Source organism: Camelus bactrianus, chromosome 34, assembly GCF_048773025.1.
Source record: "Camelus bactrianus isolate YW-2024 breed Bactrian camel chromosome 34, ASM4877302v1, whole genome shotgun sequence".
NCBI lineage: Eukaryota > Metazoa > Chordata > Mammalia > Artiodactyla > Camelidae > Camelus > Camelus bactrianus.
The window spans coordinates 7,555,999-7,580,900 of NC_133572.1; the positions used below are offsets into that span (position 1 = coordinate 7,555,999).

Below are 24,902 nucleotides of genomic sequence, written 5' to 3' on the forward strand. Positions count from 1 at the left end.
AAGAGATAGTTCTTAATACAACCATTTTTATTCTGTTTTATATGATTAGAATGAATTTTGAATAAGAGCTAATACCAAAAGTAAATATAAAGCCTATCCTAAAGGAATGATATTTAACTATGAGAAAGCTGAAGCTGTTAGGACTGAAGCAGTATAAATCCCATGTATTGAGTTTTTTAAGTATTTATTTCAAGCTTCTGACATTTACTTTCCTGATACCAACAGTAATTAAAAATCTAGAGTACCACTATCCAAAAGAACTTTCTGTGATGATAGAAATGTTCTCTTCACCATGAATACAAATAGCCAGTGGTCACATGTGGCTATAGAGCACTTCAAACACGGCTAGTATGACTAAGAAATTAAATTTTTAATTTTATTTAACCTTAATTCATTTAAAGTAGACAAGTGGTTGTATGGATAGGACAGATCTAAAGTTTGAGATGAAAAACACAAATGAGGCAGCAAAAATAAGACCACAGATACAATGCAATGATCTATGATCTTCTCTCACGACTACTTACTAACGGTCTAAAACTGTGTCATCCAAAGCCCAGACCAAGTACCACTGAAAAGTAACCACTCCCTCCTTAAGAAATTAAATTTCAAAAGATTAAGGTGCTCAAAAACGTGTAAAGAAAAAAATGAGGTTCAAGACAGTTTATGGATTATGTCTGACAAATCGAGTTATGTAGTCCACCATTTTCATCTGTAAGTACAAGATGAACTTTCCTTCCAACTAAGCTTAAATCTAACTTTCCTCATCAAAAACAAATGGACAGATAGCTTTTTAAAAAAGTGACCAAGAATCCTTTCTGCTTGTTCTGCGTACCTACTGCAACTGTTAGCAAATTAGTAAATTTCCCTCAGATTCACTTTAACTCATTTCAAGCCTTCATACATTACACTGATTTATCAGTCTGCACAGTGTTCACCACACTGTCTCATACTGGGTCCCTCATATACTATGGGCCAATTATAAAAATCATAAAAATGATCTCTACTAGTTAAGGGTACAATGCTAAGTGTTGCATAGGGCTAAGAAATAGCCCCAGAGCATTTAAAATTTAAAATCCAAGAGTGGTAATAATCTGGTATTTATTGGGCACCTTTCTTTATGGCACTTTCCCTGGAAAACTGTACCTAATCTGTACATGGCATTCGGTGGCAGCTAAATGTCTTTAATGACTTTCAAGTCAAACATTAACATTTCTACTGAATATGTGGTCTACAAAATTCAAAGAACCTTTCTGGTCATTTAAGGTCTCAAAAGCCTTATGAGTACAAAAGAAAAAAAGGAGGGGGGTATGAACAAGTAAATTTCTTTTAAGCTAGCAGTACTAATTACAACTGAAGATTTCTAAAGGACTGTACATAAACCTACACACTATTAAAAGGAAATTCCACAGTTCATCCTGTCCAACCATCCTTCACTTAAGTATTTTCTAAAATGTTGTCACCAATACCTATTTAGCAACATATTACACAGGATGCATGAAAGATATCATTTGATTTGTAATACTGGTTTTTTTTCCCCATTCTTTCCGCCACCTCCCCTGCCAGGTTACTGTGGACAAATAAATGTGAGGCAAGGACAACCCAGGCAAGGATCCCGTCTTAACTGCCTCTCCCATGTGGGAGGTGGGGAGGCTAAGCCCACGCTCTAGGAAACGGAGCCAGGTGTAATACTGTTTTAATCTACTAAAGAAATACACTGGATCCACACACACTTGCCCTGAGTTGTAGCACATGTGCCATGCACTCAGTATCTTCCACTCCCAAGAGCTAATCCTGCTTCCTAATACCCAGAAAACCCAAATAACCACTGTATCTCTGAAGGTTAGTGAACCTTCCCTGGTGCTTAGAAAGCCTTATTTTCCTTTATTAACTTTCTACCAATCTTTCTCCAGTAACCTTTCTAAACTTCTTCTACTTTCCTAAAGACAAACTCCAAGCTTTGAATCCTTCATCCCAAATCATCTCACTAAATAATCTCAGTGAAGCAGGAAGCAAGGTAAGTGTCAACATCCCCAACATCTTAATTTAAACTTCTCAAAAATCTCTCTATCTCCCACACATCCTCCTTTATTTTATCCTCAGTCTCAAATGACTAGTTGCCCTTCCTCCTTTCTAAGGTTAACGCAATACTTCTGGTTCAGTATCCCTACCTCCTCCCTGCAATGTTGCTGTATCAACTGTTCCCTATTTCTTGTATTTCCAATGGCTCCTGCCAGGTCCCTGCTATCAAAAATATTTTGTTTTAATAACGCTAGCCTTGCTACCACCAAGGGAATAATTATACTTCTCCTAACCACAAAATCTTGTAATATTGGAATACAAGTCATACCACCAGCCATTAGCTATTAACTCCCTTAGTCTAACTTCTCACCCATCACTCAACTGAAACTGTTTTCTCCAAATCCTCATGACCAAATCCAACTGGCCTTTTCTCAGGCCTTATCCTTGACCTCTCTGCAGCATTCAACGTTGACCATACCCCCAGCTACGTAGAATGGCCTCCTTCTACAATACTATTAGTCTTCTGGTCATGCTTCATCTGCCTTTTAGTTTCAAAGCTTCCTCCCACTGCCCAAATACAGGTATCCTTAAGATTCTCTGTTGCTCCCCCAAATAATAGCGGAAGAGAAAATTATCCAAGTTCATCTGGTCAACAAGCAACTCTACTCAGGTAATTCAAGTTATCATCTCCATCCTAAACTTCAGTTCTGCACATACAGCTTCTTGCTGGCCATCTCTACCAGCCATAAAATTAAATTTTATCACCTTTCTCCCAAAAAACCCTTCAAGGTCATTGGTAACACAATTTTCCTAATCCTACTTGTGTGCTATGGAGCCACCTTTGATGCCTCCCTTTCCCCCAATTACTGTCTTGTTGATTCTTCTTTAGCATGTCCTTAAATCTGCCTCTTCTTTTCCACCCACTATCCTACTCTAGACCCTCATGACCTCATGCTTGAACTACCTTCATAGTAAACGATCTCAACACTGTCCCTTCCCTTTTCTACTTCTAATACTTCTTTGTCCAACTCAAAAAGCTATTTTCTTTGTCTAAAATTAAAAAGCCTCCATACCTCAGGCCTCTACTGAGTGACTTCTACTTATGACTCCACTTACCTTTTAGTCTCTACCTCATACAAATTAGTTTTCTACACATCAGCTGTGAGCACATCATACTCCATCACCACAGTGTATTCACTTTCCTGCCCACTTCATGTTTCTCTTATTATCCCAGCAAGAAAGTCCTTCAAGGCCAGATTCAAACCTTATCTATTCCAAGAATCTTTCCAGTTGCCTCAGCTTTCTTTCTTTGCACCCTCACAGTTTTCACCATTTATTTGATATTAGCATTTTTGAAAGTATATTTCCTTCTTTCACTAGGATCTCTACCACTTGGAAACAGGAGCCATATCTTTTAACTAATTTCATCCCCAATCCCCAGCACAATTCACTGTATGACCGTAATATGAAAAACATATTTACTAGTATTTAAAATAAATTTTTCAGAACCTGATCTAAAAACATACTTATCAAAAAAAAAAAAAAAAGCCCATACTTGTCATAAACCCAAAAGGATTTTACATTAAGTACTAGCCAAGCACACACAAATGCCCATCTTACCCACTGACTTGGCTTGACCAAAGTTTAGTCAGGTTTCCCTCCTCCCCAAGACCCCTAAACTTTGGCTAACTCTAAGCTTAAGCAAGCCAATCCAGAACATCCTCTATTAAGGACTCACTCGGAGCATGAACTGACCACATACACATACACACACACACAAATCTCCTGTTAAAACTGTCCTGGTCATGGCATCTGCTACCTCTACCCACTTGTCCCACTCTCTCACAAAGATCCTGCTGGCACTATTCACTTCTACCTATGAGTAAAGCCTTTTTGTTTCTGATTCTGAGATACATGCATACCTTGTGGTCAGAGCATTCTTCCTATTGCGAAAGTCTTTTCAAATAAAGTCTCTCCCTGCCAAATAGGGATTATTTTTATTTGACATTTGTATGATGACATGACTTGGATGAGGACTGGACCTCACCTAAGGACCCGCACCATCACCACCTCTATAATGATGCTTTGTGAGTCATTTAAACTCCTCTCCAGCTTACAGATTCAGGGATCTTTCCTTGAGTTCAACTTCTGAAACAGTGCTGCAAACATCTTACCTGTTGCAACACGGTAAGAAGTTACTCTGGTATTTCACAGCAAAGAATTTTTTTCATTGGCTCTTAAAGCAGTCGATCACACACCACCTTGGAGCAGGAATATTCCCATCTCTTCCATGAGGCCTCTTCCATCTTCCCAGACTTCTCTAGTGGAGATTACACAAGGAAACTTCCTGGCTCCTCACAAGAGAATACTCTTTCCCAGCTCCTTTCAATTCTTATGCCTGGTTTAATTATCTAATTCCATACGTAATTCTCACTCTACTAAGCGCCCTCCCTTTTCTTCTCCCACTGACCCGGTGCTTCACCAGTACAGCACTAATTCAATTCAGTATCTTCAAAAATGGCAAAATTTTACCAAAGACAATTCAGAACTTCAATGTCTTCCTTGGAAAACGGGATCTCAACGGGATCTCCCTAAAACCTCTCCTTTCCCATCACCCTCTCTCTTCCTTCCTCCTTTTCACCACCCTCAGTCTTCCCTTCAGGTCCATGAACCCTTCAACTAGCCTCCTTTAATGCCCTCATCTCCTCCACCCCTCTACCCACCCATCAACTTTCCCGTCTAACTCCAACCTCTCAACTCCCTGCAGTTACTGGAGATTTAAGGCTCCATTTTCCCCACTACAGACTCACTAGGGGCTCAGGGACCTGAAGTTAAAAATACAAACTGGAAATAGGCTGGATCTTTTATCCACTCAAATGAGCTTTAGAGGCACCCAGACAGCCCTTGGTCTCTCTTCAGTTCCTCACTCAAAACTCAGTCCACAGCCTCCATAATATTACACATCAGGGCAAAGAAAATCTTAAAAGGTCTCTTCAGCCTTCGTACTGAGTAGGTAAACTCAACGTGCCCCATCTGCTAGAAACAATTAAAGGTAAAGGAAGGATCAGAGCTAGCTCTTCTAAAAACAAACCAGCAGTGAGTTGAAACTCAGACTGAAGCTATTAAGCTCTTTATTTATATGTTTCTGTATGTACATGTGTATGTATGTTATAGGTGTATATAAAATATTTTTCTACCTCCAGATGGTATTGCCAAGTATAATTTTAGACTATAAAATCCCTTAATTAAAGGAGTTTCATTCTGATTAGCTTGAAGATCAATAAGTGCTCATATAAAAGTACTTCTAAGATTTCCAGAAGTTAAGGAAATTAAACTTCTTATATTTTCACAAGTTTGTTTGTTTTTTAATAGAAACTAACCCATATGTTTTAAGAATCCAAGTTAACATACATTTAGGCAGATCTTCGGTGTATTCAAGTACATACCTGAATATGTACTTCCTAAATTTTTACAGGTTTACTGACAGAATAAACTAACATTATATCTACATTTGTATTTAGACAAGTTGAATCATTTTTCTGACAAATTTTATTTCAAAAGTAATTATGTCTTGTAATAAGCCAACTTGAAGATAGTTTCCAAAATCTTCCAGTATCTTAAAACCTTAGACTTATGCTAAGTTAGTTCATGGTTATTCATTAAATATCTAGGTCATTTCTAAGTAACAGAACACACTGAAGTGTAAGTATTTCAAGTTTATATAGGTTTTTATGTCTTATTTTTATGGTACCAAGAAGCTATGTATATTTGAGTCAATTAATGAATACATTCATTTTTACCACATTGAAAAGCTGTACTGTCTGGAAGTGTATGGCTATAAAAAGTTGTGAGATGTATATTCATAAGCTTTGTCAGTCTACTACAAAATGTTGGTGTATGACAGACGGTTCACAATTATCTACCTCATAGTTTTCTCTCTGTAAAATAGTAGTTACTGTAATTGTTTTAATCTTGTAGGTAAATGAGACTGTACTAGGAGAAATAATGAAAGAAAGGAACAACTTTGCATGCAAGGTATGCAGAATGTGTTTTTAAGGAAAAAGAAAACAATCCTAAAGTAAAATGACTAACTGTTCCAGAATGAGAAAGAGGAAGATGCAGAACAAAACCTGAATGGACAGAGAAAGTTATAACAAACTCATGGAAAAAAAAGAATTTCATTTGTCATGGTCAGAGCCAGCTAGTATTTGACAGGTTTATTTGTAAGGATGTCAAAAAGCACTTCAATATCAAACATCATATTTGTACAAAATTAAAATTTGGTTTTCTAGTTAAATGATAAAATTTTCTTGGGTTATTGGTCTGCTCTTAAAGAAGTTATAAAAGGTGTTTTTTTGCCTTCTGAATAATCAGTCTCCCTAGAAGCCAAAAATTCAGCGTCTCTTCAGAATTTTCTGTGTTCGGTGTTGATCTTATCATGTCTTACTATTTTTTTAAAGAGTCTTCCCATTTTTGAAAGAGCTAACGTTATCATCATGTTCTTTCCTATGTTCACTTAAAAAAATTTTTTTCTTGGCACCAGCTAAAAAGGTTGCCAGGTATTTCTTTTTCATTGACCCAATCGAATGTTCAAACCTCCTGACAACTTTCTACATCCTGCTTTTTCAAAATCAAATACTGAATGATGTCTTTTGCACCTACAACTGCCTTTAAAATTTCCTAAAAGGCCCCTGGAAGTTCACAAAGAACTAATTCTTTCACCATGTAAAAAGAAAAGTGTTAAAAATAACTACCTGGTTTATCTGATCACTGTTACGATTTGCATGGGAAGCACTGTCAAATCAGAAGAGACGCTTACCCTCCCGAGATTAAATCTGCATGGGTAAAATGTTAATATGATTATTTCAACAACTGTATGAAGTTCCTAGAAATTTATCAATAGCCTCAGTGTCCACAATATGTTTCTATTTATCAAGAGTCCCAGTGCTGCTTTGTCTGATGTAAGACAATAGTACAGCATCATCAATTATAATCTTGATTCTTTTTCTTTAATACTTTTTAAAAATGGTACCTTGGTCACAACTTGACTTCTTTAATTTAAATACAGTATATTCTAGGTAGGCCAGTGAGTGGCTCTCCACTGGGGATTTACATCACTTACTTATGGAATTTTATTACACAGATGTTTAGGACTTCTTGATATATTCTTAATATACTGTAACTAAACTTGATGACACGTTTTATCTCAGGATTATTACATATCTTTAAGTTTTCCTTCCTAAGAAGTTTATATTAATTTATACTCATAGATTCGATGTAGTATCTAGTCTTTTAAAATAAGATTAATCATTATGCTTATAGATATTTTGTCTAAAACTTTTCTGGACTGATTTTATCTTGGTTTGCATGTCATCAAACAACCAAACCTTCTCATCGACTGCATTATTTTTTATAACAAACTTTCATCAGCTCTTTCACTTTTAAAATTAACCACAGTAAGTTACCACCACCATTTTAAGTTGTCATCTACAGATAGTTTTTTGCTTTACTCCGATGCTTCCCTGAAAATGCCTATAAATCAACTATAGGCCAAATGCTTGTCTTCAACCAAAAAAAGGACCGTTAAAAGAAGACTATACCAGGCACTCATGTGCACAAGCTTATGGTGGCATCACTTAAATAATTTTAAGACTGTATCAGTGGACCGAGTCAGGATTCTCAAAAGGCTAGTGGAGAAGCAGATGGATTCATGAGACTTGCTAACTTAAGACCAAGCAGAACAAGAACTAATTACACAGGACTGAATAAATTGATAAAAGATGATTATGGGTTTTGTTTAAAATACTGCTGATGCTTCAAGGTCCTATATTCTGTATATAAGGAATTCATTTTTCTTTTCTCTTAAGCTATCTATAATTTATTTACAATTTAAGCAAACCATACTTTTGAAAACAGAAATAAACCATTTATTTTTTCTCCCTACCTGACTCTTCCATAATTCAAAGACAAAACTCTTATTGAAAGAGCAGTCTTATTTCCATGGCAATATAGTTATTTGCATAGATTCAATGAAAGTCTGTCCTCCTAGTTGGAAACATTATTATGTAACCAAGGCTTTGACTGGTTATGCTTTATGTCATATTTGAAAATCATGCTCATTTAATCTACTACCACCAGACACTTCTAAAGAGCTGTCGTTGATTTTACGGAGCAATGCTTACAGTCTCCTTAGGAAAACTAGACTGGTACCTGGTTTACAGAGTTCCCAGACCTATATTAAGCAAGGTCAACTCCAGGCAGGCCCAGAAGCCACAGGATATTTGGGGGAACCCCAGGAATTTACCCAAATCTACAGGTACTGCAAGTAAAACCCAACAGTGAGTACCTGACTTGGCTTCTTGGTCTCAAGAGGCTTTTAAAAGTTCAATCCAAGATCCCTTATAAAAAGTTCCATCAAAGCAAACTTAAAATGCCTATGCCCACATAAATAATCAGGCCAAATCTAATGAGCCCGACTTTACAATGACTTTATTCTACCCTGTTATGGACTGAATATTTATGTCCCCCAAAATTCATATGCTGGAACCCTTCACTTCCCCTCATGTGATGGTGCTAGGAGGCAGGCCTTTGGGAGGTAATTAGGATTAGATGAGGTCGTAAGGGTGGAGTCCTCATGAATGGGATCAGTACCCTTATGAGAGTCCAGAGAGAGCTTGCTTCCTCTCTCTTCTCTGCCCTGTGAGGATACAAAGAGGTCAGCCGTCTGCAATCTGGAAGAGGGTCCTCACCAAAATCTGACCATTGCTGGCACTGTCCTGTTGGGCTACCAGCCTCCAGAACTGTGAGAAATACATTTCTGTTGTTTATAAGTCACCCAGTCCATAATATTTTTGTTATAGCAGCCTGAGCTGACTGAAACATATCCCTATTTGTTTTAAACAACAGCAGGACTAACCAAGTGCTCAGAATTGCCCTTCCTTATCCTCTGACTTGGCTTGATCAAATTTTGGTTAGGCTCTTCTCTCCTATAAGCCTCTAAATTTAAGCAAGCAGATGCAGAACTTCCTCTCTTAACAGCTTGTTCCAAGCCATCAACTGACCGCAGGAAATAAAAAATTCCTGTTAAACTATCCTGATAATGCAATCTGCTCACCCACACTCACACGGCCCACATGCCTACAAAGTTCCTGCTAGCACTGCTTACCCTTCTCCATGAGAGAAATCTTTCTGTGTTTTATTTTGAGATGCCTGCAGATCCTGCAGTCAGAACATTTTCCCTATTGCAATCATCCTTTCAAATAAGGTCTCTCCTTACCTAAATCTGGACTGGTTTTTATTTAACAGTAGTATGACAAAACACCTATATGCAAACTCCAAAATTACAATGACATTTATTTTTCCCTTATCAAAAATGATTAGTATCATTTTCAAAACCATAATAAGGTCCAGGTGAAATTAGGTACATATAGAAAGCACTGTATGTAAAACTACTGTCCAGAGTACCAGCAATCTGGCTTTGGGTCATTCATCTTTCTACTGTCAATAATAATTTATAAATTCACTTAATTAAAAAAAATTTTTTGGCCTAAAAATATGGTTTCACTTCACATCCCCAATCTCCTGGTACTTCCAAGCAAGGTACAACAGAAACAAAAATTAGCAAGTTACATTAAAGCTAAGAGGATTACAGCATTGAAGCACCAGTAATTTTCACCAAACCAAGCCCAGGCACATTTTAGTATTTTCAAACATTCCGTAAGGATGCGCACTTCCACAAATAACAAAAACAGCTCAAGAAACAAAAGCATGTGCTAATAACATCAAACAACATTGTTTTCCTTGTATTGATGATGACTCACATTTTAAACGAATAATCTCAAAGGTAAATATCCTTTTCTTTAGGTTGCCTAGTTCATGTATCTGATTAAATTTCAGTTATTCACATGCAACAGTGTTCTGTTCATCAAGAGAGGGCTCGTTTTACAGAAGAAAAGACTCTTATACAAAGAGTCAAACATACAATACAGGAACTCAGTACAGAATTTACCCATCCTACAAGAAGTCCATCAACTGGATAATTTTAATTGCCATAAACAAATAACACAATGGTAAAATGTCTCATTTAGACAATATCTTGATAAAATTATTTTGCCCTTAAGTATGGGCAACTTTTAAATAACTAAGTATCACAATCAACTAAGCTATTTATTCTGTAGTTTATGTATTATAATCACCTAAAGTAGTGTTCAAGTTGCAATCCTTTAGAAGGCAAAATAAATTCAGTAGATAGTGGCCACCTTATTTATACAAAACAAAACAGAAAATATCAGAAGGAAAAGCATTTCATGGAGTTTATTTCAGTTGCAGAAGAGTCAAAAAGTTCAAAAACCACTGGCCTAAAAACACTGACTGCCTACAACAGTGCCCAGAACTTAAATGTTTTACTGGTCTTTCCTAAGCATTAATATTTTTTTTTAATGTAGTCATTTTAACAATAGTGACCATTTATTCAAAGTCTACTCCTGACTGTGCACAGTGCTATCGCTTTGCAAACATTGTATCTTCAGTTCTCACAGAAATCTTGGAAGGAATTATCTCCATCTAACAGAAGAAACTAAAGCTAAGTAACTTGTCCAAGGCTACACAAAATGGTAGAAGACTTGAACTTGGTTTATCAACAAAGCCCATACCTTTCTGCTACAGTGCCACTCTTCATAATCTTCTCTGAATATAAACTTGCACTAAAATTTCCATGATGAAAATTAATTTTCTCAGAATAGTTAACCATGGCCTGAACACAACTACAACCTGTTACCTGTTTTTCCAATATGTTCAAATTGCAAGTTCATAAAAATATTTTCCATTTATGGATCCCTTCACAGAATCTTCTTTGATATTCAAAAAAGACAATCCTTTCTGATAGCCAAAGGATATATAACTATATGGAAAAGTATTTCAGTTCAGCAAGTGGAAACCAATTAAAGAAAAAAAATTCTCCGAAAACCTGAACTATGAGGAATCACTATTAGGCTTAATGATAACAATGAGCTGAAACCCTAAGTTTCATAACCAAATTATTTCCTGGCCAGATAAGTAAATCTAAAGCCAAGTAAGTAAGCAGAGATTGAAGTACCAGATTCAACTATATAAAACTGTCTTCAAATATCGATTCACATGACTCAATCTAATGGTTAAAGGGTTACCTAGTCTAGGTTCTCTCCAAGTGTGTTGCTTGGAACAAAGGTTCAGCAGAATGTTAAAAGGATTTATGAAAGAATTCACTGTCAAGTTTGGGAAATAGTAAATTCAAGAAAGTTAAATCTGGTCTCCACTTCAGGACCTCTCAGAGCCCTTAACGTGTTAGCATGAAATGTGAACCTCCAAAAGAAGGACTCGTTATCCTAATGAGGATAATGAAGGTGTACAGAGATTAAGTGACTTACCCAAGGTCACACAGTTCACTAATGGCAAATTTAGAACCAAATTCTCCTGATTCCCATGCCAAAATTCATTCTGTCTCCCCAAGACCTCATTATACCTGATATTAAAGAATTTTCCAAGAACCACTTTTATAAAAATCTATGATGGGAAACACTAGTGGATTGTTCCAATAGTATTTACCACCACTCCACCAAAACAAATTACCCTCCTCCAAAAAATTAAGTAGCAAAGATTTCTTACAAAACAAACAAAGCCTTCTCAAAATGAGCTGGAACATATTTACAGATAACACACATTTAACAGTATTCTAAAACTTATATTCTTATAAAAAAAATTTCCTCTAGGAAATCAGAGCTATCACCTTTTCTAAGAATGGTAAAGATGGCAACCTAGATTGTGAGGTCCATTGGCAGGCACCATGTACGTCTATTTCGCTCACCACTCAACCATCAGAGCCTGATATACAGTAGGTATTCCATACTTAATTGCTGAAAGAATGAACAATAAAATCCCTGCTCTAACATTAGTTAGCTGTAGGATCCTGATCAAGTTACAATCTCTGAATCTGAGTTTCACCACTTGCAAATGAAGTGGTTAGACCAGAATGACTAAGATCTCTTCTATCTTTAAGAATCTGTGAATCTCATACAAATTAAATCTCTAATCCCCAGCATTTGAGGATATGTCCAAAATCAAAACTTACAACAAAAAATAACATTTGCAAATCACTTTATATTCAGTACTTCATGTAATATACCCAGCAAATTTGCAAATTAGCTCGGTATTGCTACCCACATTTTATAGGTAAAGGAACTGGGGCACAGAGAAACTGATTGACTAGATCAGAATCACAAAGTTATTAAGTAGTAAAGCACAGACTTTAAACCCAAGAATTTAGTGTTGAAATTGTCAAATCTTTCCATTACACCTTGTCCTCTGACAACAGGGATAGGGATGCAGCCCAGATGATGACAGCGTTATTCCCTGGCTTTTAGCTATTGATTTAACAGGGCTACAGGACAAAAGGTCTCCCAACTCTCTCATCATCCTATCTCATTAATGTTAAAGCTCCAACTCTTCTGTGAAGAAAAATGATCTTAATGCAACAAATTAGTCACGTTTTTCTCCTTGGAGTCCAAGGTTAACTAGTATCACTATTTTAACAGAGAATATTATTATCAAGGAATGAAAAATATCCGAATTATGAACAAAAACCTATCACTGCAAGACAGTTTTAGTTCAAGTATGTACTCACGGTTAAGTACTTTAAATTCAAAAACTACCTTATACCATTATTAGGCTATATTTAAAATGAGCTTCACCTTTGGAAACTTTGCTAGTGGAAATAAGGCAATTTAAACTATTAACTCTTTTAGGTCTTCTTATGTAATATCATACTTCAAAATACTACTTCAAGTGCAACTTCTCTGAAGTCCAATAATGAACAAACCCAACCCTAGGCTCAAACCTGGTGTTAAACATGTGGCATTTACATCACACCCTTTCATTCCAAGAAATACAATTGGGCAACCAGAAGCATCCTGGGTTATGGATTTCAATTTCCCCAAGACTTTAACCCATCAGCTGACTCTCCTATTCGTTAACTCTGCTAACCTTCTGTCTCAAAATATATACATATTCCTACATCAAATGTAATTGTTTCTCACAGCTAGAGTAAAATCCTCTTTCAACAGGAAGTATACTATAAAAACATATACTTACTAAACCTCTTCAAGGATATACCACTGTACTAAATTCTCTGCCAAGAAAATTAAATGAGCACTAACCTGGAGTTTACGCATAGAAATAGTTTGGAATATACTTACAGTGAGTCGTAATTATTAACTACAAGTAAATACAACATGCGGACGTAATATTCCTGAAGAGTAAGTAAAGAAAAAAATTCCTCCTCCAAAAAAGCCGTCAATCACGACCACCCAAAATAAATATATACACACAGAAAGGCATATCCGGTTCATTTATAGCACAAGCCTTAGTACTACCGTGTTCTGGCAAATTCAGTAAGGTCGGACACTTAACAAAAGTTTTGCCTGTTACATTAATAGCTAAAAATCTCCTTAGCCTCAAGAGATCTCATACCTGAAAAGAACTGACCAAGAACACAAGCGAGAATTTTAACAAAACCAAAGCTACAAGTCACTGCATCAAATTGGAACTTAAATTCCTCTGCTGGTAAGTGCCCCACAGCGTCAGGCTCACCACCACTTCAACACTGCTAAGTTTGAGACGAGCTGCTGAAATCTTGCGGGCCAGTCAAAAACCTTAGTGAACTGTCACAAAATAAGTCACAGCGTATCTGACAGCTTTGCGGGCCAATTAAAAAAAAAAAAAAGACCATCGAATTTACGAGATTCTCGGGGCCAATTACCTAAAATAGCCTACATGATTTACTTAAGCGCCAAGCAGTCCCCAGGGGGAGAGCAGCAGATGATACTGAGGTCCCAGGACAGGCTCCTCTCCGCCGAGGATGACTTTCCTACTTGGTGCCAACTGTACACTTGCATGCTCCGAAAATAGGGGCAAGTCCTGAATACCAAGGGTTACAAGGGCAACGTTTCTATTTTATTATGGACTGAAGCCCAGACGATTCCCAAGGCTAAACACTCGACCTATAACCTCGAAGTCACTTTCCAACTGTGCTCTCACCCACGATCATTATATCCCCAACGGAAGCCAATTATTAGTTGTAACAAGGCCTGGAAAAATAGTAAGAGGGCTCTAAAAGTTCACGGGACAGACAATAGGTGGGGGCTTCGAGGGAGAAAGAAGCCCAACGTTGAAGCATCCTGGGCTCAAACATTCCGAGAGCCAAAATACATACAAAGCCCCTCGTCCCTGGTGACTCCAGGCGGAGACTCACAGAGCCTCAGTCACTCCGCCAGAATGGGGCTCCGGGGGTCCCCCAGACCGGCAGCGCGGGCGGAGGCTCCGATCCGCCTCGACCAGGTCGGGCAAGCGAGGTGGGGGCTGCAGCGTGGCCGGGCGGAGCGCGCAGCCCCTTCCCGCGGCCCCTTCCTCCCTCCTTCCCCACGACCAGGCCTCTCCCCGCTCCTCTTCCCCGTCCTCGCCTCCTTCCCTCCCCTCCCCCCAGACACACACAGAACAAGGCCCCCTTCCCCCGCAAACCCACCAACTTTCCCGTCCCCCCGCTTCCCACCTCTCAGGAGCACGCAGAAACTGCAGGCCAGGAGGCTCCTCAGGACGGCCCCCATCTTCCCTTCTCGCGTTCGCGTCGCTCACCGGCGAGGGGCGGCCCGAGGAGGGGGAGGCGAGGAGCCGGGGCGGCCGCCGCAGCGGCAGGTCTGCACGCTCATGCTTCCCAGCTTTCCAGACACAGAAGAAAGAAAGGGGCACGTCAAGGCTCCGCGCGCGCCGCCGCCCTCTCTACCGCGCCGCTCCGCCCGGGGCTCGCGCGACGCCAGCGTCTGCTTCCATCCCGCCGCCTCCTCCCCCGGCGCCCCGTTTCCCCCGCGCAGCTCCTCATTCAGCCTCTTCCTCTCACGCAGCGGCGCAGGGATACGGCCACGGCCGCCGCCGCCGCCGCCGCCACGGGTCGCCGCCGAGGTCTCCCTGCGCGCGGGGGAGCCCCCTCCCTCGGCACCGCCTCCCGGGCAGTCTTAAAAGCCAGAGGGGGCCGCGCGCCCGGCCTCGGCTTGGAGACCCCGGGAGATCCGCGGCGCGAGCGGAGGCGGGCATGAGGGGAAAGGCCGCCCGGCGGCGCATTCCGATGGGATTCTTTCGCCGGCCGGCCCCTTCGGCCCTCCCCGCGGAGGGCGTGAAGCGACGTCGAACAATATCGGAGCCGGCGTGGTCGGGACTACTTTCTGCGGCTCGGCCGGGCCGCCGCCTGCTCCGCTCTTTGTGCGGCCGCTGCCGGCCGAGCCAGGTGGGGCTCTGGGGCCACGCCGGCCGCCATCTGGGCCGGGGCGCTGCGGCGCGGCGGGCCGGGGGCGGCGGAGCTGCAGTCCACGCTCGGGGAGCCACGCGGATCCCGACGTGGGGGGATGAGTTCAGGCCACAGTGTTGGAAATTGTCTTCAGCATTTCTTTCTAAGTAAATAAAAACTAATGCTGTTCACACCAGCTTTCAATGTGGATATGGTGAAGGGTGTTCAAAGGCCAACACGAGATTTTTTTTTCCTACTCTCTTCCTAGAACTACAGACTGTCGCTACCACAATTAAGTCCGACAAGGACTAAAGATTTCTGATACCTCAGATGAAATTCCAAGATAAATGTGTCAGCACCTAAGACAGAGCACAGGGACAATCGATCAGGACTGTATTCGGGATTTTACAAACTGCATTTAATGATGAGTGTTTGGCATGTTTTGATGATCCGTTCTCAGCCTGAGGAGGAAAGGATTCCCCAGATTCTCAGGCTCTGATTTTGCACAGCCTCTGCTGGCTGCACTGGGCGTTCAGGAGTAACGGCCCACACGCCCCTGGAATCACGTGGCAGCTCCCGTCCAGGAGGGCAATCCACCAAGAGTTAACCGTAAATGGAGCCATCAGGTGCATTCTGCCCAGATGTCACATACTTGTACCTGGGGGCAGATGGGTGCGAAGGTGGAGCTATTCATGCAATAGTACTAGTGACACGGGAGTTCACCGAGTGCTTGCGCGCACATGATCAGGTTTGACACTCACACCACCCTGGGGTAAGGCAGGTTTTGTTACTTAGTATTCTCATTGCACTGAGGAGGAAAATGAGAACCTGAGGAATGCAGTGATTTATCCAAGGCCACTCTGGTAGAGAATAGCAGTCGGAACCCAACCCAGGTCTTCAGACTGCAGATGTTGGGCTCTGTCCAAGAAATGCACATCCAACCAAAGTGATGTCTAACCAGACAGAAGGGCAGAAATAGACAAATCACTTTCTCCTAAATTGACCTGTGAAGGTCCAGCCACCATTGATTTAAATTCCCTTCCCTGAACCATGTCAGGACTCTGCAAGTTTTGTGTTCTGATCTCCTCAAAACCGATAACTGAGAACCAGGTTTTCAGCAATAGCCTGGAGAATATTACCGTGAAGCCAGTGAGGCTATGGAGACACCTTGACACAGCTGGAAAGGCATGAGCTTTGGAATGAGAGGGTTAGGATCCAAATCCTACTGGTACTAAATGTGTCACTTTGGGCATGATACTTAAATGCACTGCACTTCAGTTTTCTCATTCGTAAAATGAGGGTAATACCTCCTTCACATCTGTGGTAGGAATTAAATTTTAAAATATATATAAACTAAAAAATAAAATAAAATAAAATAAAATATATATAAACTGCTCAATATATAATAGGTGCTCAATAAGTGACCATTTCCTTTCCCAACTCCTTCAAGGTGAATGGTGTCATTGTTATTTGGAGTCCTTCAGAAATAATGGAAGGGAGAAAAAGAATTACGTGCTCAAAATGTTTATTCCAGAATGATTTTTAATTGGAGGTAGATAACTGTGAAGTTAACATAAATTAGTCTTCAGGAACCCCTACTTTCACAGGCTACTTCCAAAGCCTGGTGAGGAATCCTAACAATGAGTTCACATAGTCCTATTTGCGAAAGTAAGATAATTTTGTATGCTTTTTCTGAAAACATTACTCAAAATTGCAGAAATTTCAATTTCCACAAAACCTGGATCTGTTCCTATTTATAATAGAAAACTGGGTAAAACCGAAGTCTCTTTTAGGCTATTAACCTAAGTAGGGAAATAAGAGACAATGTTAGACAGTGATCATTTGGAGGGCTATGGAACAGTGTTGGAAAATGTTTACAGTTTGTTAAGCTTAAAAACATAGAAGAGTGCTATACATTTAATTACAACTATCCAAAATATATATACATATATAGACATAAACATATACATACATATATATCACATATTTGAGAAGAGACTGAAAATAAATGCACTAAAATGGAGTATGATGGTGAAATAATATGAGATTTACTTTATTTTTCTTTTCTTAAATTTTCTTTAATGAATTATATTTTTTTGCAATTTCTTTAAAAGTACTTAAATGAAAATCTAAGCCGAGGCAGGATGCTGTTCTTACTACTTAATAATTTATGTCTCCTTCATTCAAGTGTCTATATTCAGTGCCAGACCCTGTGTTTTCCATTCCTCTCCTGAGTCCCAACTTCTCTATCAAAACGTTTTCCTGGATGGCTGCAGCTTGCTGGGTATGCAAAGATGAGATTAATCGTAGTCCCGATCCTCAAGAAGCTTACAACCTGGTTTGCAAACTCTAATTAATAAAACAAATCATTAAAATGTTAAAGTTGCGATAGTGCAGGTTTGCACCATGTCACCAAGGAACTCAAGCACAGAAGCACTTCAGTGTGCCTGAACAATTTAAAGAGAAAATAACCCCTACAGCTGAGTCTTGAAATTTAAGTCTGAGTTTGTCAAGCCAACACAAGTGACAAGCAATTCCAAGCAGAGGCGAGCAGGTGCAAAGGCACTGAATTATTAGAGAGAGAGCTTGGCATGTTGGGATTTGCAAGTAGATCCATATATCTGAAGCATAGGGTGCTTTGCGAGAATATCAGGAAATGAGGCAAGACTATTAAGTAGGTGTTGGATAATAAAGAGCTTTGTAAGTCATGCTAAGAAGTTTAGATTTTTAGCCTCTTGACAATGTGGACATTGAAGGATTTTTTTCTCATGGTGAGAATTGATTTGCATGTTAAATAATTTCTCTGGCAGCAGTGTGGATACAGATGGGGGGGAGACAAGGCAAAGAGTAGGAAGAGAAGTGAGGGAGTTATTTTTAGTCTATGTAAGAGATGGTCAGGACAGCAGCCCTACGGATTGAAAAGAATTGCTGGATTTCAGGAATATGATGGAAACTGCAAGACTTGATAACCTTTCAGATGTGAATCGAGAGGAAGAGAAAGAAGTAGTCTAGGATGGATTTCCAGGTTTCTAAATTATGCACACCAGTGAATGGGAGTCTCGTTTACTAAGAAAAGAAATGCATAAGGAGCATTTCAAGAGGGGGTGATAAGTTAAACAATGGGTCTTTATATTGCGGTGTCTATAAAACCCCAAGCTGCAGGCATCCAGGAGAACGTTTTGATAGAGACGTTTAGACTTAGGAGAGGAATGGAAAACACAGACATCAGTGATCATTGTAGAGTTTATATACCACACAATCCAGGGGACATACTGTAGAATATTAAACAGTGATTGAATAGTTATTACCACAACCTTCTGGACAATGACAGTAATGCATCTTCAGGAAGGGAAACCCTTTTCCAATTCAGGTGAAGTCACCTTGAAGCCACCTCATTGGCAGGACAAGGGTAGAGATGATAGCTGAAACCATAAACTTACCTAAGGAGAGAACAGAGCATTTGATGTGACTGAAAAATTGAGCCATGGCAGAACCATGCGGTCTATGAGAATCTAGGACCAGACAGCAGAGAGAGGCTGGGCAAAGAGATAGAAAAAAGGCAGGTGGACAACTGATTGAAAGTGCTGCCAGGAGAGACAGTGCGTCAATAATGGCAAACACAGCTGGCCTTCATATCCACGGTTCTGCGTCCACGGATTCAACCAACCCCGGACCCTAGATGTAGACCCTGCGGATACGGAGAGCTGACAGTACTGTGCCATTTTATACAAGGGACTCAAGCGTCCCTGGATTTTGATGTCTGCGAGGATCCTAGAACCAAGCTCCTCATGTATCAAGGTTGACTGTACAGTGTACTGTGAAGTCTGCTAAGAGGAGCACTAAGAAGAGGCTTATAACTTCCTAAAACGTTGTTGATGGCAACATACATTATGCCAATATTTTCAGAAAGCAATCAGGAGTAAAAGACACACACCTTTTAAATTAAAATTAGAATTTATCTGCAGAAACAAAAGTTTATAGAGATGTGAATGTATACATATTTATTTTAACATTGTCTGTCATGGAAAACAAAACAAAAACAAAACAAGCCTATGGAAATGGCAGTTTTATATGGTTCAACCTAATCAAAAGAATCTGAGAGCATTTCAGTAGGGAAGAGCTGAATCAACAACAGTATATCCTTATTGTGGAATATGAGACAACTGTTAAAAAGAACACTGTAGATTTACATGTATTTGTATGAAAGTGTAGCCATGATACATTGTTTTTGTTTGGTTGGGTTTTTTGTTTGATTTTATTTGGGGGGGTAATTAGGTTTGCTATTTATTTATTTTAATGGAGGTACTGGGAATTGAACCCAGGACCTCGAGCATGCTAAGCACATGCTCTATCACTGAGCTATACCCCCCCATACACTGTTAATTGAAGAGCGAGTTAGAGAAATAGAATGTATGGTGTGATGGAATTTTTGTTTAGAAGAATGGAAGGGATGAAGGGAGGGAGAAAGGGAGAAATCATATGTAGTTGCATACATGTTTGCTCTAGATTTGAATGAACAAAGCAAAAAGTATGGGTGGTGACCATGAAATTGTTAAGAGTGGACACTCAGGCAGTGCACTTACAGGAGGTAAGTGGGAGACTTAAGTCTACTCTAGACATGTTATTATTTGAGCTGCTATGAGGACCATTAGTTTTTTAATTCAAATGCCTGGTTCTTAAAAAAAATCGTTAATAAACTTAAAGTGAACAAAACAGTCATTGATGACTTTAGCCAGCGCAATCTCAGCAGAAGTATGAGAGCCAAAGCAAGAGCGCCACGAATTGAGAAATGAATGGGAAACAGGGAAGGAGGCCAGTGGTTTTCCGAGAATTTTGTTGTTAAAGGCAAGAGAGCAACTGGGTGGCTAGAAAGGAATTTGGAGATGGAGGAATTTGGGGGTTGACATGGTTAGGGTTGATTGGTTACTTTGTTTTTGAGTTTGAGAGGAGCACAGTCACATTTATAACCTGAAGTGGGTGATCCAATAAAGAAGGAGGTAAAAAGAGTGAATCAGAGGTTTCCCAGAAGATCTGGAGCCTGGCAGGAGGGATGGGCTTTCGATGGGAGGGGGAGGGGGAGAAGGAGGAGGTAGGAAGGGGAGAGGAGAGAGGGGAGGAGGAAGGGGAAGAGGGGAGGGCAGAGGGAGGGGGAGGGGGGCCGTCACCTTCCACTGAGAGGAGAATGAGTGCGACTCTCAAAGGCCACGGAAGTTCCAGCTCCCTTCCTCCCACCCTCACTTTCTCAGGCTTCTTCTAGAGGCCCTAGGAGGGACCCTGGCAATGATTTAACATGGGTATGTATTTTTATAAAATTTGCAAAAGCAAGGTTTTTTGGGGGTTTTTTTGGTATTCATTTTCTTTAAAGTTTCCTCTTCTCCAGTTGTATCTGCTCAGGCACCACAACACCTGAATCTGCCCCCTGGTAGCTGTTAATAGGTTTGGGGGAGAGGGAATAGTGGAGAAAAAAAACTGAAAGCAGCTTACATTTGTTTGCCTTTATTTTCTTAATAAAACAAAGGAAAGTTAATCTGTTCAGAGTGAAGTAAGAAAGAATATGGTGGGGGTTTCAGGAAAGTGATAAGATTTGTTTCACAGGCTTCCCCCTCCCCACCCTCCCCACCTGCCTCTTTCCTTCCTCCACACCAGGTAGCTCTCCCAGATGGCACCCTCCCATCCATCCTGCCTCAAGGGGTTGGTAATACTAATATAAATGTACAGTCTTCATCCATGCACCACATTTGGCCCACCCTCCCCCCAAACAGCAAAATTCCACTACATAAAAGATAAGGTGCACTTTCCTGAGAAAGGACTAAATTACCAAAGATATTACAACTGAAGTAAACATGACCAACAATGAAAGATGGTCATGATATATTAAGAAAATAAAATCAAGATACAGAACAGTAGGTAAAGTAAAACCTCAAACATCCATATACATACAAACACGCAAACATATATTAAAAAATGCCATAAGAGTTTTGCTTGAGTAAGTAAAGGTAATACTTTTTATATTCTTTTATTTCCCATAAACTTGGAAAGTGCAGAAAAAATTAGAAAAAGGGCATGACACACCCACAGAGCCGGGTCCTGGTGGCTCTGGTCTGGCTGGCATTCCTCTTTGCCAGCACTGTCAAGAAAGGTGTGGGTTTGCCAATGAAAAAATGGGCAGAAGGCCTAAACAGACATTTCTCCAAAGACGACATACAGCTGGCCAACAGATACAGGAAAAGATGCTCAGTGTTGCTAATTATTAGAGAAATGCAAATCAAAACTACATTGAGGTATCACCTCACACCAGTCAGAATGGCCATTATTAAAAAAGTTCATAAACAATAAATGCTGGAGAGGGTGTGGAGAAAAGGGAACCCTCCTACACTGCTGGTGGGACTGTAAATTGGTACAGCCATTATGGAAACAGTATGGAGATTCCTTAAAAAGCCAAAAATAGACTTCTATGATCCACTCCTGGGCATATATTCAGAGGAAACTCTAATTTGAAAAGATACAGGTACCTCAGTGTTCATAGCAGCATTATTTATGATCCTAAATGTCCACTGACGGATGACTGGATAAAGAAGTTGTGGTATGTGTATATATATGATGTATATATATAATGGAATGCTACTCAGCCATAAAAAAGAATAAATAGTGCTTTTTGCAGCAATATAGATGGACATGGAAATTGTTATACAAAGTGAAGTAAGCCAGAAAGAGAAAGAAAAATACCATATGGTATCACTTATATGTGGAATCTAAGAAAATGAAACAAATAAACTTATTTATAAAATAGAAACAGACTCACAAACATAGAAAAGAAAATTGTGGTTTCCGGGGTGGGGGGGTGGATGGAGGGATAAATTGGGAGTTTAGGAGTTGCAGATACTAACTACTGTATATAAAATAGATAAACAGCAAGGTTCTACTGTGTAGCACATGGAACTATATTCAATACCTTGTAATAGCTTATAATGAAAAAGAATATGAAAAGGAATATATATATATATGTGTGTGTGGATGTATAACTGAATCACTAAGCTGTACACCAAAAATTAACACAACATTGTAAACTGACTATCCTTCAACTTAAAAAATTGAAACAACAACAAAGGCAGAGTGGCTTCTGCCTTCTTCTCTTGGAGTACTTGCTGTAGGGGGAGATCAGCTGCCTTGTTATGAGGACACTCAAATCGCCAAAAGCCAAGTGAGCCTTCTTAGAATTAGATCCTTCAGGATCGAGTCAAGCCATCAGATGACTCTGCTGGGGCTGCCATCTCGACAGCAACATCACGAGAGATTCCAGACCAGCTCATCTGCTCTTGAATTCCTGACCGAAAGAAACCGTGAGATAATAAATGTTTACTTCACTTAAGCCACTACATTTTGCAGGTGATTGCTACACATTGATAGGTAACTAATACAAGTAGGAAACAAGAGAAGGGAGAGAGATCCTTCAGACTGAGATGTAAGTCCGCCACTCGTGGAATGAGACAAGGAGGGAAGGATTGGCCTTGGAAAGGTCTTGGACAGCAGCACATTTCCAAGAATGGATTTACCAGGTGGATGGGGAGTTCCCAAGACAAAGTTGCCCATTGAAGTTTCCTATGTCTTGCCAGAATGGGCCGGCTTTAGTACCCCTGCTGTGCTCAGGCGCTGGCTGGGAATAACCCTTGGAGAGTATAGGTTAGTTACAAACAGGATGGTAGATTCAGGGGACAGTAGTTGGGGCTGTCAGTCACTTATGCTCCCTATAGCAGGAGATCTCAGGGACACTTTTTTTATAGCCATCACATCTGACCTGGGAGCAGTGGCAGCCTAGTGGCAATGAGCACAGCTAGTGTCAAGATCCTGGCTTCTTAAATCACATTTTCCTTGAAAGGAACCAGGGCTCCATGGAGAAATGTCTGACCCCACATCTGGGGCAGGGAAAGTGTAAGATAAGTCTGGAAGACCTTGTTAAGTCGGAGAGCAGGGAAGGGCTCAGGAACGATGCGAACAGGTCAAGAGGACATAGATGCCAGCCTGAAGGGAATTCTGCTGGCCAAATCAGGAACAGTTTGAGCACCACAGTTAAAAATGACAGGAAAATATTATCACCAATTGAATAAAATAGGACATTACAGGTACAAACAGACATAAATAAATGAGTACATCAAACATTGATGAGGAATGGGGTGTTGACACGATTTCAGGAGGAACAAGAGTATGTTCACGCTGTAATCAAGGAATCAAAGGGAACATTACCTGAAATGGGACAAACTGAAATCATGAGCCACCTGACTGGATATAATGAGAAAAAAGCAGCATCACTTCTATGATATTCCTGGGACACATCAGTAAACCCCAACTTGAGGGACAAGTTACAAAAAACTGGCCCATCCTCTTCAAAAGTGTCAAGGTCGTGAAAGTCAAGGAAAGACCAAGGAGTTATTCCAGGCTGAGGGAGACTGGAGAGACATGACAACTCAATGCCATGTGTGATTCTGAACAAGATCTTGCTGCTAGAAAACATTTTATTGGGACAATTGGTGAAATTTGAGTGGAGTCTGAGGGTTAGAGTGTAGTGACAAATCAATGTTCATTTTCTGATTTTAATGGTTGCCTTGTGATTATTTAGGAGAGAGTCCTTATTCATAGGAATAACACTAACAAGTATTTGGGGATGGTGGGACATCAGATCCAAACTTACTCTCAAATGGTTACAGACAAAACGTTCTTTGTACTGTACTTAAATTTAATTAAAAACAATTTTTTGAATGTTTCAAAATAAAAAAAAGAAATAAAAGTACTTATGCTATTTGAAAGATAAATGTGTCATAAATATAAGGTTTTATTGTTTAAATCCAAAGAGCCCTTTAACATTTTTTAACTTGATGAGTAACTACCCTCTTTCTTTTCTCCCATTCCAAGATTACTGCGATTCATTTACAAGACTGAATGGAATCTCAGCATTTAAATACTTAATCTCTTTCTTTCATCTTTGGCACAGATGAACTGGATTTCCCCACATGTATGAGTCACCTGATAACAAATTTCCCAGCTTAAATAGGTTTAAAATTGCACTGTCCATAAAGCAGCACTGTGAATTGCATCTCAGAATCAAGGATTTATAGTAACAATGTGTTTTTAGTATTTGTGTTCTTTTTCAACATACACATTTTTCTTCCATGCTGTAAAAAGTGTTTCTGATGCTGAGAAGTTTTTTTTGCAGCTATTCCATAGCGAAACCCCTCTCCCACGTCTCACTCCCAGAAAATCAGACAGCTTGATGTGTTGTTAACTTTAATCTGAATTGTAAAACGCTGCATTCTTTCGGTTTTCCCACAAAGTGAAATGAAAGAAATATGCTGTTTGGCGGGAGGGGGTTGGGGGAGTGGAGGTATATGTCTAGATAAATAAAACATGGTCCCAACTTCCTCCCTGTCTCCATGCCTTTTCTGAGAGTGAGAATGGAGGATTCTGCCATCAGGGAAGGAGAAATTCTCCTTCACCATTGTTAGAATCTTTTCAATTTGGACACATATGCACTAGAATTTTGCCTTGGACATAAAGAGAAAAACAATCAGTCTTACCAAAA

At 39.9% G+C, this 24,902-nt stretch overlaps 1 protein-coding gene across 3 annotated transcripts in view; it reads right to left on the reverse strand.

Annotated features, from left to right (window-relative positions):
* Window positions 1–14,952, reverse strand: part of LRP6 (LDL receptor related protein 6) — a 126,059-nt gene extending 111,107 nt beyond the window's left edge. For 2 of the 3 annotated variants that reach the window (XM_074357947.1, XM_074357946.1), the window contains exon 1: window positions 14,600–14,950. Coding sequence is in view for 2 of the 3 variants with exons in the window: in XM_074357946.1 (XP_074214047.1) it covers window positions 14,600–14,654 (55 nt within the window). In the remaining variant the exon portion in view is untranslated. Of the gene's footprint in view, window positions 1–14,599 lie in introns of all 3 variants that reach the window. The other variant, XM_074357948.1, reaches the window with a different exon arrangement.
* Window positions 14,953–24,902: the final 9,950 nt, after the last annotated feature.